This window comes from Crocodylus siamensis, chromosome 3 (assembly GCF_052110815.1).
Source record: "Crocodylus siamensis isolate JL-2025a chromosome 3, ASM5211081v1, whole genome shotgun sequence".
Lineage (NCBI taxonomy): Eukaryota > Metazoa > Chordata > Crocodylia > Crocodylidae > Crocodylus > Crocodylus siamensis.
This window is the reverse complement of record NC_143397.1, coordinates 25,985,389-25,999,262: the sequence shown is the minus strand read 5'-3', so window position 1 is coordinate 25,999,262 and position 13,874 is coordinate 25,985,389. Positions and strand designations below refer to the sequence as shown.

The following is a 13,874-nucleotide window of genomic DNA, read 5'->3' as shown; positions in this document are numbered from 1 at the left end:
TGTCATGCATGCTAGCAAGTTAATTTCTGCTGATCACTGATACCTATACTGATGCCCTGGTTCCTTTTGTAATTTATAATTGCATGCTAATCTCCAGTTCTCTTAGATAGTGGCTGTATTTGAGTGCACATTTTTGGAGAGAGCTAAGGTATTTCGTAGGGCAGTTCCTTCAGAATCATTGGATACATCATATGGGCTTAGTGACAAACAGCTTTTTAAATTAGGTATTCATTTGTTTCAACTCTTGTCACTTCCATCGCTGAAGCTGCAAACAGACATTGCCTTTATGCCATCATATATGTTTTTATGGTGGCACAAAATGAAAGCAAACAGGCATCCATGCTCTTTTTTTTCTGCTGCAAATCCCCATATTTGTGGGTAGATTCCCCTACAAGGGAGTTCTCATGGGATTGAGTCCCTGAAGTGCTGAGCATGCCTCTGCAAACCAGGAGTCCTGGGTTTGCCACTTGCAGAGGTGCACCTAGCACCATTAAGGGATTCTTTGGGATTCCTTGGGAGTGCTCTGGAAGCAGGGAAACCCAAGGTTCCCCCTTTGCAGAGGCATGCCCAAACTGTTGTTCCCCAAGATCAGGGCCCTGAAGCCCTAGGAGCAGCATGGGGCCAACCCTGGAGGAAGACGAGAAATGCCTGTTTTGCCCAATGAAGCCCACTGACACATCCCAGCACAGCATATCTAATTCATTTGGCATAGTCTGCTTATAGCTTGAGTCTATTTATCTTTACTGCCAACGAAGAACAATTTCAGAGTAGATATCTCTCAATTTTTCTTGGTCGGAAGGACTTCATGTAAAGAAACCTTTTGGTTTTGCAGCAATATTCTCACTCTTTCATTGTTTTCTTATGCCAGATAATCCAGCAGACTACTTTCAGACTTCTTGTTTCTGATTAAATATATTTTCTCCAACCTCTTGTTTTTTATACCTTGAATATATCGAATTTCAATTTTGTTTTCACCATTCTAATTTCCCTCTTCGTGATTGCCCACACTAAGTCATATTCCTGTTCATGGACTTTGCAGTGCCCACTTTCTGTTTTTCAAATAGGCTTTCAGACTTTGCTATGTTGCTGCATTGGTTTACTACTTTTCCCTGTGTGTTGCTTTTTGTCTGAGATTTTATTATACTGGAAGCCATGTCGTCTTTATGGATTTTACTCCCGTTAACATTAATTTTTTACTAAAGTCTTACTTTCTGAAGTTCATGTTAGTGTCACTTTTTGGTACCTGCTTCCACTTTCTCTAGTTGAGCTTAATTATAATGTCATTCTTAATGGCTTAGCTACTGTGACTTCTTGAATTAGCTCCTTTGTGTTACTTTAGGTTAAATTCAGACATCCTCTTTTTGTGACTTCTAGAACTAGTTTCTCAAGAAACAAACATAAGAGCTTTTTTCTAAACTCTGTCCTGTTGTGTCAGTTAAAAACACTTGATCAATTATAATTAGTCTTCTATTATAAAATATAGCTCAAAAATTTATAATGTAGTGAGAAACATCCACTAGATCAATATCTGGGAATCCTATTCCAGGAATTAGAACGAGACATCAAAAGTTTTCTTTGTGCATTGTTATCTCCTTGACTATATCTTCTGATGTCAGAGGAAAATAGATGGTCTGAGATTTGCTGACGTGCTGAATCTTGAGAAGCTGTAGAGTTGGGTTTTTTTTGTTTTTGTTTTTGTTTTTCAGCTACTGAACTCAGCACTTTTATGAACCACACAAAACATGGAAATAAAGATTACTGAAAAGGGTTCTCAAGTCATTTGGGTCCGTTCTTCAGGCTTCCACATCTATAAATTGTCTTGTAGATGAATGACAGTGCTAGAATTTCAGGGCATCGTCCATAGCCTAAACATTCCCTGTTTTTTAAATACACATAAGAAGAACCTGGAAGTTTTGGCCAGCCAAGCTGGCATGGAACTTAAACCAAGTACCAAGTTTGCTTACTACTCCTTTATTTGAACATTTTAGTAAATCAAAGGATATTCTTCTCCTAAGGGTACTAACAGACGTGAAAAGACCATGCTGTACCAGAAGTAGTAATGCGTTAGTCCGCAGCGTCTGTAGAGATTGAGTGCTTCAGTGGAGCTTTTGGCACTTTTATTTAATAGCTGATTCAATCAGCTATTAGATAAGTGCCAAAAAGCTGTGCTGAAGCACCTAATCTATACATACATTGAGCAAGCTGGGTCAAACTGTGATACTTCTTCCAGGCTCAGCACGGTGGCACATGGAGTTTAAAATAAAGGGCCACTTTTTTGTTACATCTATAAGCAGCCTAACTGTTCAGAATCTGCCATCCATTCAGCTACCAGAGTAAAAATAATGTGCAGGCCCCCTCTTCCTACTAAAAAAAAATATTTTGCTCCCCCTTGGCCCCCTCCCTGGTTGTTCTTAGAGTATCACTCGCCTTTTTTTAAATAGTTCACTTTAAAATAGTATATGAACTAATTTTTAAAAATTCAGCTTAAGTCTAGGCTTATCTATACTGAAGAGAAACAAGGGAAAAAAACCCCAAAAACACTCAGTATATTCACAGCATATGCTGACAAGGGAGAGTTTACTCTAGTAGATAGGTGGGCATAGATCTCCAAAGGAGCAAATAAGGTAAGGTAAATTTCTCTCAATTTTAAATTTTTACTCATTTTTATGCAAGTACATAGGACTTGTTGTTCAGATGGCAAACTCCACTAGTTGCTATAATTTAATTTTTCCTTTCCTTTCTTCACCATAGTTTGCGGCTAGCTTTACTAAATGAAGCAAAAGAGGTGCGAGCAGCAGGGTTGCGAGCCCTCCGCTATCTCATCCGGGACTCCAGTATTCTACAGAAGGTGCTAAAATTGAAAGTGGATTACTTGATAGCCAGGTAATTTAAATTGAAGAAACTTTATTTAATTTTGGTTTAACTAACTGATGGGTCCTTTTTTTGGAAGGTAGCTATTTTCTTTGATTTGGATAATTCCCTTTTTTTTAAACATTAATACAAAAGCACCAAATAAATCCAGAGAAAATGCTGCTACATAATACGATACCATGAGGAAATAAAGAATGTGAAATGTTTTCAAAGTCAAGTTTAAGGTGATCCTGAAAAACAGGCACCGCATAAATCTGATTATTCCCTGGTGTCACTCCTATTCAGAACGTACTGGTTGAGTATCTTAATTGTATTTTTATATCCTAAACTTAAAAAAAATATAAATGTAATGATTATAATTGAGGGTCCTGCCACATATTACATATAGTACACAATTAACTGGTTAATCGCACTTTAAATCTAGACCAGCCACAAATGCAAAGTAATTATCACACCATAAAAATGTCCGTCTAGCTTTAAAAAGAGCCAACTGCTACAAAGTTAGTGCTTGAAAATGTACAAGCTTTATAGCTGGTTTTCTGTCGCACTTTAATTTGAATGCGTCATGGCCCAAGTTTTCTTGAGTTTATTAGTATGACGTTTGTATTATTGTGTATCCGAGGAGTCCTGCTTCATGGATAAGGACTCCATCATGCTTGGCACTGTTCAAACAAAAAACAAAAATGTCCCAAAAGTTTACAATATAAGAGTAAAAAAAGAGGCAACAGATTTAAAAAAAGAAGAAAACAAGGAAACAATGAGAGCTATTTATATTTCCTAGTGTCTGTTTTCTTAGTTTATTAACAGGTTATTACCATTAAGGTTCAGTATTCCATTTATATAAATAGCTGATGAGTGCATAATTTTCTTAACTGTATAACATAGAGCCTGTAGTTCTGGTTTGATTCCATATAACAAACATTGCTTGAGTACATAAATTCAAGTAAGCAAAAAAGAAGGCCATAAGAAGAAACTTGCCAGAGACATCAAATGTAATAACAAAAAATGTCTTAAGTGCATTTAGAGGCAAGCAAACTGCCAAGGATTCAGTGGGGTCATTGGACAGCTGGGGAGTAAAAGGAGCACTCGGAAAGGATAAGGCCATTGCAGAGAAGCTAAATGAGTTCTTTCCTTCTGCTTTCACCTTGTGGATGCTGGGGTGATTCCTATGCCACACCCACTCATAGGCAGTACACCAGGCAAACCCATTAAAATTGAATCATAGGGTTGGAAGGGACCTCCAGTCATCTGGTCTAACCACCTGCATGAATGCACCTGAAATCATACCTGACAATGTTTATTTCATAGATTTCATAGACATCAGGGCTGGAAGGGACCTCGAGAGATCATCGAGTCTAGCCCCCTGCCCAAAGGGCAGGAAGTCAGCTGGGGTCATAGGATCCCAGCAAGATAAGCATCAATTTACTCTTGAAGGTGTTCAATGTAGGTGCTTGAACCACCTCCGCTGGCAGACTGTTCCAGACCTTGGGGGCTCGGACAGTAAAGAAATGCTTCCTTATGTCCAGCCTGAAACGGTCTTGCAGGAGTTTGTGACCTTTGAAAGCTCCCCTTGAAAACCTCCATCGAAGAAGGTTTCACAACTTCCCCGTGCAGTCTGTTCCACTACCAGTTCTAACAGCATTTTTTTCTAATATCTAATCTATATCTTTGCTGCATTTTAGAGTGACTGCTTTGTGCCCTACCCTCTGGGACAGGAGAGAATAGTTGTTCTTCCTCCTCTGTATGACAGCTTTTCAAATATTTAAAGACTGCTGTCATTCTTCTGCTTTTCTTCAAGCTAAACACACCTAGTTCTCTTAATCTTTCGCACCTTCCAACCTCTTTATCATTTCTGTTACCTGCCTCTGGACCCTTTCTAACTTTTCTACATCCTTCTTAAAAAATGGAGCTCCAGAACTGCACACAAGATGCTAGGTCAGGGGGTGTCCAACATATGGCCTACATAGCTCCATAATTCAGCCCCTGACCTGCCCCTTTTGCTGTGCTGGACCGTCTTGCAGGGTGCCCAGGACATGCGCTATCCATGCTGCCTACTCGAGCCAGCATTCTGAGCTGGTACTGCCTGTGCTGAATGAGGAATGCAGATGAGAGGGGGGGGATCTGTATGCCTGATTTTGGTCCATGCCACTCATCTGACCTACGAGACTAGATGAGTTTGACATCCCTGCTTTAGATCAGTGCTGTCTGACCCTTCAGCCAATGGTCCAGGTCCATCTGTAGGCCAGATCTGGCATGTGCTGCTGGCGCAACCAGGGTCCAGTGCAGCTGGATAGAAATAGCCTGATGGGATCCCAGTGCAGCGAGAGTTACATCAGGCCCTGCTGCATAGAAATGAGACCTAGTCCCTTTTCTTGGGGCCAATCCAGTTGTGGTGGGGCTTGGAAATTTGGCAGTGGGGGAGCAGTGGTGGTTAACATTGCCGCTGGTCCTCCATCGTCAGATTTTTGGAACTGCGGGCTGGGGGCTGAGCACCCCTGCTCTGGATAAGTGTTGGAAGTGGTTGGGTTGGCTGAGCCCCAGCCATGCATGGTTCATCTTTGACCCTGGTTTATTCCATGTCATACATATTAAGTTTAAAGAAATGACACAGCAAGTATAACTAGAGAGCTTCTAATCTTTGTGGACTGGCTGATCAGACCATCTAGCAGAAGGAAAGTGTGTTGGGGTTACTGGTCCCAAGTGTGATAAAGCAGTTGCTTCTTTTATCCCTTTGTTATACATTGAATAACTAGAGAAACAAGTTGGATTCTAATGATTGCATAAGAAAACCAATCCCCAGGTATTACATATATACTTGTGTAGATGTCCCCATTTCACTGCTTGATGTGTGTTGTCCCTTCATTGTTGAACCTTACTGCAGACTTCCCTATCTTCCTGGAAGATGACACTTGCTTTATCTTCCAGTTGTGATCTGCAAGTGCCTTCAAACTCTTTGTTTATTATACTTCTGGCATGCCAACTGAGCTTGACACTATCTCCCAGGAAGGAAAAGGGAAGGGGCGGGGGGAACTTGGTTAGAAGAAGAGACTGTTAATTTAAGGAAATTTGGATTCCCTGTCATGCCTCTGAAAGTGGGGGGACCTGGCCAGGCACTCCTGGGGCTTCAGGGGCCTTACCTTGTATGCCCCAAGAATGGAAATAGGTCAGGCCCGTGAAGCAGTAGGAGTGCTTGTTCAGGGCTGCTGGAAACCCTGGGCAGCTGCAGGCTACCCCCTCTATTGCCATGAAGCAAACAGACGTCTGTTGCAAAAAAAATGGCATCAATTTATACCACCTATGTCACGGTCACAAATTTTGGACATCTGTGGTGCAACAAGGGGCATGAACATCTCTCTTCCTGGCCTTTGTGCTGCCATAAAAATTTGACAGCAAAAAAGCCATGTCTGTTTCCAGCCTTAAAGATAAAGGGTAGATCAGTCAGAGCTTTCCCCTCCCACCTTTGAGAAAGGAGAGAATAAAGGCCGCTTTGGAATCTCTATAAACTGCGATGTCCATCATGGGAGGCAGCAGGGGGAAGGAGGACTGCTGGAACCTAAGGCCTGAGGCACAGAGGTTGAACCAAGGTTTTCCTAAGCATTAGCAAGACAGTGTTGGGGTACAGGGCCTTTAGTCTATCTTGCAATGAGGCCTAACCAGCTCCAGTAGAGTGGCAGTGTGACCTTTTTTTGACTGTCATAGTCCTGACTTGTGATGACTGTGTGGTATATCAAACCCCCTAGGTTTTTCTCAGTAATGCTACTGCCCAGTCAGTTATCTAACATTCTGTATTTGTGCTTTTGAATATTCTTCCCTAGGCATATCACCTTGCATTTATCTGCATTGAACTTCATTCTGTTGTCTGTAGCCTGGCCTTTCCAATATTTTCAGAGGCTTATGAATTCTACTCTATCTTCTAAAGTGCTTGCAGTCCTTCCTAGTTTATTGTAATCTACAAACTTGATCAGGAAGCTCTTTATTTCGGCATCCAGATCATTAATAAGCATGTTGAATGGCACCAGGCTCCTGATAGACTCCTGTGGAACCCCACTCAAAACCACGTGCCATTTTGACATCAATCCACTTACAATTCCCTTTGCTTGTGGTTTATTGAGGTGTCCATAGAGTAGGTCATAGAAGAAACTGCTAAACTAAATAGTGGCATATCATCTGGGCTGGATGTTGTTCACCCAAAGGTACTGAAGAAAACTTGAAATTGTGGATAACACTCTCTTCAGTGTGTTAACCTATTGTTAAAACAGCTTCTGTACTAGAGGCTGGAAGGTAGCCAGTGCAATGCCATGTTTTAAAACATTTCCAGAGGGGATCCAGAAAACTACAGACTGGTAAGCCAAACTTCTGCTCCTGGGAAATTGGTAAAAGCTCTGATAAACAGGTCTTGCATGGGTGAGCAGGACATGTTAGGGAAAAGTCAACATGACTTTTGTAAAAGGAGGTTATAGCTCACTTAACACTCTCAAAGAACTCTACTAGATAACAAACCTGTGGATCAGGTTTATCCAGTTGATCTGGGTTTTCAGAATGCTTTTGACAAAGTCCTGCACCAAAGGCTATTAGCCTTTCATAGACTTAGAGACCAGATCCACTCATGGATCAGTTGCTAAAGGACAGAAAGCAAAGTGTGTAGGTTATAAATGGTAAATTCCTACTGTGAAGGAAGGTAAGCAGTGGGATCCTCCAAGAGCTAGTGCTGGGGCCTGTGCTATTCAACAATATTCATAAATCGTTTAGAAAAAGGATGAATAGTGAAGTGGCCAGGCTTGCATATGACACCAGATTATTAAGTGGTAAAGCCAAAACTGACTGTGAAGAACTGCATAATATTGAGTGAATGGGCAACAAAATATCAGATGAAATTCTATCCTGATAAATTCAAATTGAAGCACATGGGAGGAGGGGGGGGGGAATAATCCAGGATGCCCATACACCAGGATGGGCTATACTTATTACAGTTCAGGAAAGAGACCTTGAAGTTATTTTACATAGTCCTTTGAAAACCCTGGCCCAATGCTCAGCAGTCCTCAAGAGTACAAATGGAATGTTAGGAATTATGAAGACAATTGAAAACAACACAAGAAATGTCATACCACTGTATTGATTCATAGTACCCATACCTTGAATACTGTGTGCACATCTGTTCCCTGTACTTCCGGAAGAGTATCATAGACCTAAAAAGGATACAGGGCAGGACAACAAGGATGATAAGGGGTGTGGAGAGGCTTCCTTACAAGGAGAAACTAAATAGATTGGGGCTTTTTCAGCTTAGGGAAAAGATGAACGAGGGGAGATATAGAGTCTCTAAAATAATAGTGTAGAGAAAGTGAATAGGAAACAATACCAGACCTGGAGGACACACAAGAAAATTATTAAGAAGCAGTTTTATAAACTAATTAAAAGTTCTTTTTCACAGAGTATGTAATCAACTGGTGGAATTCCTTGCCACAAGAGAATGCAAGAGGCTATGACAATTTAACTACTTTCAGAAGAGAGTTAGATTCATACAGGATAGGTCCATTAGTGAGTATTAACCATTATAGTTATAGGTGCAAGCTCTAGATTAGAAATTAGCCTTACAGTCTCCAGTATTTGGAGGTCTAGGAAGAGAGGGAGGAGGACAAATCAGTCTGAATAGGCCCTGCATAAGTACTATTCCACGTAGTGTTTAAGTTAATTTACCACTCAGATCCAGAATAATGAGCTAGATTGTCTGACCCAATATGGCATCTCTTCTGTTCTTAACTACATAACGTCTTTGAGGTCTTTTATCCGCTTCATAACAGTTATACTCGGGTTAACTGCAACTGCATAGAAATAGTGATGGTGAAGCAGCTGCCAAAGGACTGCTTTTTTTTTTTCTGGGAAAATGACTAACAAACTTCTGTTTCAGGATTTATAAACCACCCCTTCCCCCCATTTCAGAGTTTCTTATAGCACAGCGTTCAGCAACATTTTTTGGGTAGAGTGCCAAAAACACCTACAACCGTGACTTGTAAGATGTTGGCATGCTGGGGGCAGATGGCAGGGGAACCAGGAAACTTGTTAGTTGTGGCAGCGTAGCCCCGGCCCCTTCCCTGAGGAACATGTATCAAGCAAAATGCCTTTGCATGATGCTGTTAATAGCAGCTCTGCAAAATTAGTAGAAACTTTGAAAATGCTGGGATCAAATCATGGTCAAAGCTGGACACTCATCAGCCGTGCATGGGGGATGGCTGTGTGTGTGGCACTGTAGATGCTGGATGGAAGTGGTGATTTGACTTCTGCTCAGCAAGGTCACAGCACACAGGGGCTGCCAGGTGCCAGCTTTGAACTTGCCGAGTATGGGGATCCAGTCAGTTTCCCCCACCCAGCACTTGCACACCCCTAGACACCCCTGGCTTGGTTTTGGCTGCCCTGTCTCAAAGCCAATTAATTGTTGGCATTGTGACCAAGGCAGCTCAGGGTCTTGAACTGTGCTAGGGCTGTTCTCCTCTTCATGCTGACAATCAGCTGGTTGTCCACATGGGGCCTTGAGGCGTGCCACATGTTCAGTTTAAGGTGTCATACAAACTAACCACAAAAGATGTTCTGCATTTGAGGTGTAACATCTTTGTGGCTGGTTTACCATTTTAATTATGCCATGTATTGCCTAAACATATGCCATGTTCCCATTTGTCTCAATTAACACATTAATTGTTCCATAAATATAACATCTGCCATGGGCTAAATGCTTATACTTGATTACCATGTATAGTAAACGTGTGTTTATTCATGAGAAATGGTTTCTCCAATTTACTTATAACAGGGATTATTAAATTTAAAAACAGAAACTGAAGCCTGTAATAAGTTTTAATGCCTGTCGTCTCTGAAATCTAGAACTTCTGGACAGTAAGTTCTAATGTAATGTTTATTAGCATAGTAACATTATATAATATAGTATTCAGAAGCTTACATGTTCCTACCATTATGTGACTAGTTAAGAAAGAAGTTACTTTTATTTGTAGACCAAATTCTATATTTAACTGTTGTATGTATGTTTTTTTTTATGTATATAGGTGCATTGACATTCAACAGAGTAATGAAGTAGAGAGAACGCAAGCACTTCGTTTAGTCAGAAAGGTACGTTTAGTCAGAAAGGTAATCTTTATGCACTGTTCTGTCTCAACTTCTGGAGCCAATATGACTGATGGGTCTATCAACATAGAAGTGCCCCATTAAATCGGGAGTGGAGGAGCTTGTTTTTGCTGTCTAAGAAAATGCAGATTGCCTTCTAGAAGGATCTCGTCGGTCTGCAGCAGCTGGTCAAATAGAATTCTGATCTTGCTATACTTGTTAGATAATGCAGCTAAAGCTCTATATCTAGCTTCTGCCGGATAAGTTGGCATTTATAGATCATTCACAGACTAAGTAATTTATTCTGGCATGAAGTACTTTATGTTCTGGTGGGCTTGGGTGTTCTGTATACAGCTTCATTTCTAGCTGGCATTAGCTACCTTGAATGGACAAAAAGATATCTAAGGAATCATCTGATGATTGGAGAAGTTCCCAGGATGGTATCTACAGGAGCACTGATTCTGTTATACTGCTCTGTTTTTCTTCTTTAGGGAGCCTGAAATTCTAACTCCAAAACTTCTAGTTCATCGTTCTAAAGAAACTGTTAGATATATTCCAATGGTTATATTTAGAGTGTGTTTTAAAGAAAAAAGTTCTTTGGTAGCACAGCCATAAATACAGAATTTTTCATATTAAAGACTGAAGAAAAAGCCGACGTTCTCTAGAACAGGGATGGCCAGCCCACAACACATAAGCCACAAGTGGCATGAGCAGCCTCTGTGTATGACATGCAGAGATTGGACAGAGCAGAATGCAGAACAGCAGTTTGCACAAGAGAAGGGCACTCAGGAAAGGTGCAGGGTTTAGCTTGTTGCATGCCTGCCAGAAAGGTTGGCCCCTGCTGCTCAAAGGTAATAAGTGATTTTCTGCTTCACTAGATTCTCTGATACAAGTAAAAAAAAAAAAAAAAAAAATCACAGCTCCTAAATATTCCTTGCCAATACAGTTAAAAGCAGGCTGTCTTTATTATAGATTAAGCACAGTATGTATTTAGTGCAAGGCATGGAATTGGCAGAGGTGTGCAGTGCTGTTGGATTGGCTTGTTTTAGCCTTATGCTCTTGGCCTTCACTGCAGAAATTTGATAGTTGATGGAAGGATTCCTTGCTTTGAGCTTCAAAGGAATATGGGAAAAATAAGTTTTTGTCCTGGAAAAGATACATTCAGAGCTAATTGACAAACAAATGGCTTTCATCATCACAACATTTACATAGTTACACAAGGATTCCCCCTCTAGTCCTGTGTTCAACTTCTTCAGACAGCTGGTGAACAAAACATGGACACCAGCACCGGTGAAACCCAGAAAAGGGGCCACTACATCTCCCTTTCATAACAAAGCAGCTGTTATCAGTGGCCTGTGCAATACCAGTGGGTTGAACATGAACCTGAACAAAATGGACGTTATGCAGACAAAAATACCCTAAGGAATGTATAACCATTGTGAGTTTTCTTATGCAGAACATAAACTGACTTGCCATTGTAAGTCAGTTCCAAGTTCAGGACAGTTGTTAAATATCTCTCTTTCATGCTAAGACTTCTGTGGCAACGTTGGTGAATTATGCTTCCCAGCGGCTCTTATTAGGATAGTGTCCCATCTTGGCAAGGAATAGTTTGACTTCAGAAAAAAATACTTTTGTCACATTCTGCATGGACCACAGCAATACAGTATGCCTGAGCAGCAAACAGACAGCCCATAAAAGACTCCCCCTAGTAAAGAACATTGCAACACATCCTAGCAGTATGTCCTCTGTCCTGTGTATGTCATGCTGGCTCCCCATAGTGAGATTCAAAGGCCAGGAAGAAAAATGTTCATGCCCCTTGTTGCACCACAGATGTCCAAAATTTGTGGCCATGACTTAACGTGGTATAAATTGATGACATTTTTTTGCAGCAGATGTCTGTTTGCTTCATGGCAAGAGAGGTAGCCTGCAGCTGCCCAGGGTTTCCAGCAGCCCTGAACAAGCACTCCTACTGCTTCACAGGCCCCTGAAGCCCCAGAAGTGCCTGGCCCGGTCCCCCCACTTGCAGAGGCATGCCAGGGAATCCATTGAGGGGCACATCTCTGCAGATGGCCAAACCTGGGGTTTTCCCATTTACAAAAAAGTGCCCTGAGCATTGTCCCATAGTATTGGGCCTTAGATGCTGCTGTCTCTATATAGCTTAAGAGATGTATGTGTATGTAAACTAGCATGAAAAAAATGCCAAATTGAGTTGACATTCATAGTAATAAAATACTTGAAATTTGAATATTTAGTAGAAGTTGTTTCTGTACTTCTAGAAGGCATGTATGTATTTCCACAAGGTAATATTCAGAAAACAGAATGGAAGAGAAAAGAAAAAAATACACTCCTTTTTTTCTTCTAAAAACAAAAAATCTTGAAACTCAACACATCCTTAATTGTAGGTCAGTTGCTTGCACGTGACATGTTACTGTTCAGCCTGTTGCTACAAGAAAGGTTACATTTTTATTAAGGGTTTTACGACATGCATGCACACATGCTCTTGCTCTTAGTAATTCTTGTTGTTTAGTATCATTATAGAAATGAAAGACTTACTGTGTATGCGGGTGGGGGAAGGGTTTAAGTTTTTCTCTAAAGTCCGGTCTGAAAGAGCTTCCTGTTTTGTGGCTAACAACAATACAGTATGGCAAGCAGTAGTTTCTCATAAACATGTTTACAAAAAGAAACTGGTTTAGTGGGCTTGAATTTATTTATGTAATAATGTTGGGCTCTTCATTTCATAATGACCTGCAAATAATAGCCAAATTCTGCTTGTTCCTTTTTTGGCTGATTTGCATGATTATATCAGGAATGTCTAGAAAGTATATACAAAAGAAACATTTTTACTTCTCTCACCTAAAGTCTCTGACTGTAAATCAGGGGTTGGCAATGTTTTTGGACAGAGTGCCGAAAACACCTGCAAACTCAGCTTGTAAGATGTTGGCATGCTGGTCTGATGGTAGAGGAGCTGCAACGGGCCCAAACCTTGTGGCAGTGCAGCTCCAGGTCCTTCCTTGTCTTCCCCCCCAAGGTGCGTGTGCCAAGCAAAATGCCTTTGCGTGCCGCACTCTGGCACCCATACCGGGGTTGCCTACCCCTGCTGTAAATAGATGTCTTGTCTGTCACGGGTCTGATTGTCCTAGGGTTTGACCCCAGATCAAAACATGCAACATGGTCATGTATACTGTACATGTTGCCTTTCCAAGCTTCATTGTTGCTTCTTGCTGGCTTGTCTGGGCAGCTAAATAACCTTACAGATGCACAAAAACATTAGCTTAGTTTATCTTGCATACTGTGAAATCTAACCATAAGTTTATAGGAATACCTTTAACAGGAGATGACTCAAATCAGCATAATTTAAGTTTTCTTTAAATAGGATACTGGATCCAAAATAACCAGGATTAGGGATTAAGCAAGATAAATAACAGCCGCCTCCACATTTTGCTACTCTTATTACTTCCTTAGGCACACTAAATGGCATCTGTGGATTAGCCTAAAATGTGCAGTAACTTGCATAACGTATAGCCTCTAGAGAAATTTTTTCTGCATTGATTACTACTAGTTCAGTTGGAGATTTATTTTAAGGTTCTTATGCATAGTTAATTTAAGGCTTCAGAAGCTAAATCCTTCCTCTGAGCTTGCTTCTTGCTCTGTTCCTGACTCTGCCATCTCTTTCCAGAGCCACTAAGAGCCTGGGCTCAGTTATCTTCCATGGAGAGACTCTTAGTTGTGAGATTTGCAAACCGGGCAAAACAGGTTCTATAGCATATATCTTTCTGTTAGTCTAAAATTTTTATGTAAGGAGTACCTGTGGTTGTGTATCCAGTTTTGTCTGAAGATGACTTCAGCCATGTTCCATGGATATAAGCTGTATTCCTTTTCTCTGAGGACTTTAAATG

The 13,874-nt window shown here is 40.9% G+C and overlaps 1 protein-coding gene across 2 annotated transcripts in view; it reads left to right on the top strand.

The window, feature by feature from the left end:
* Window positions 1-13,874, top strand: part of RICTOR (RPTOR independent companion of MTOR complex 2) — a 159,403-nt gene that overhangs the window by 71,658 nt on the left and 73,871 nt on the right. For both annotated transcript variants that reach the window (XM_090037977.1, XM_090037978.1), the window contains exons 5-6: window positions 2,752-2,883; window positions 9,921-9,984. In XM_090037977.1, the coding sequence (XP_089894103.1) occupies window positions 2,752-2,883; window positions 9,921-9,984 (196 nt within the window). The remainder of the gene's footprint in view (window positions 1-2,751; window positions 2,884-9,920; window positions 9,985-13,874) is intronic.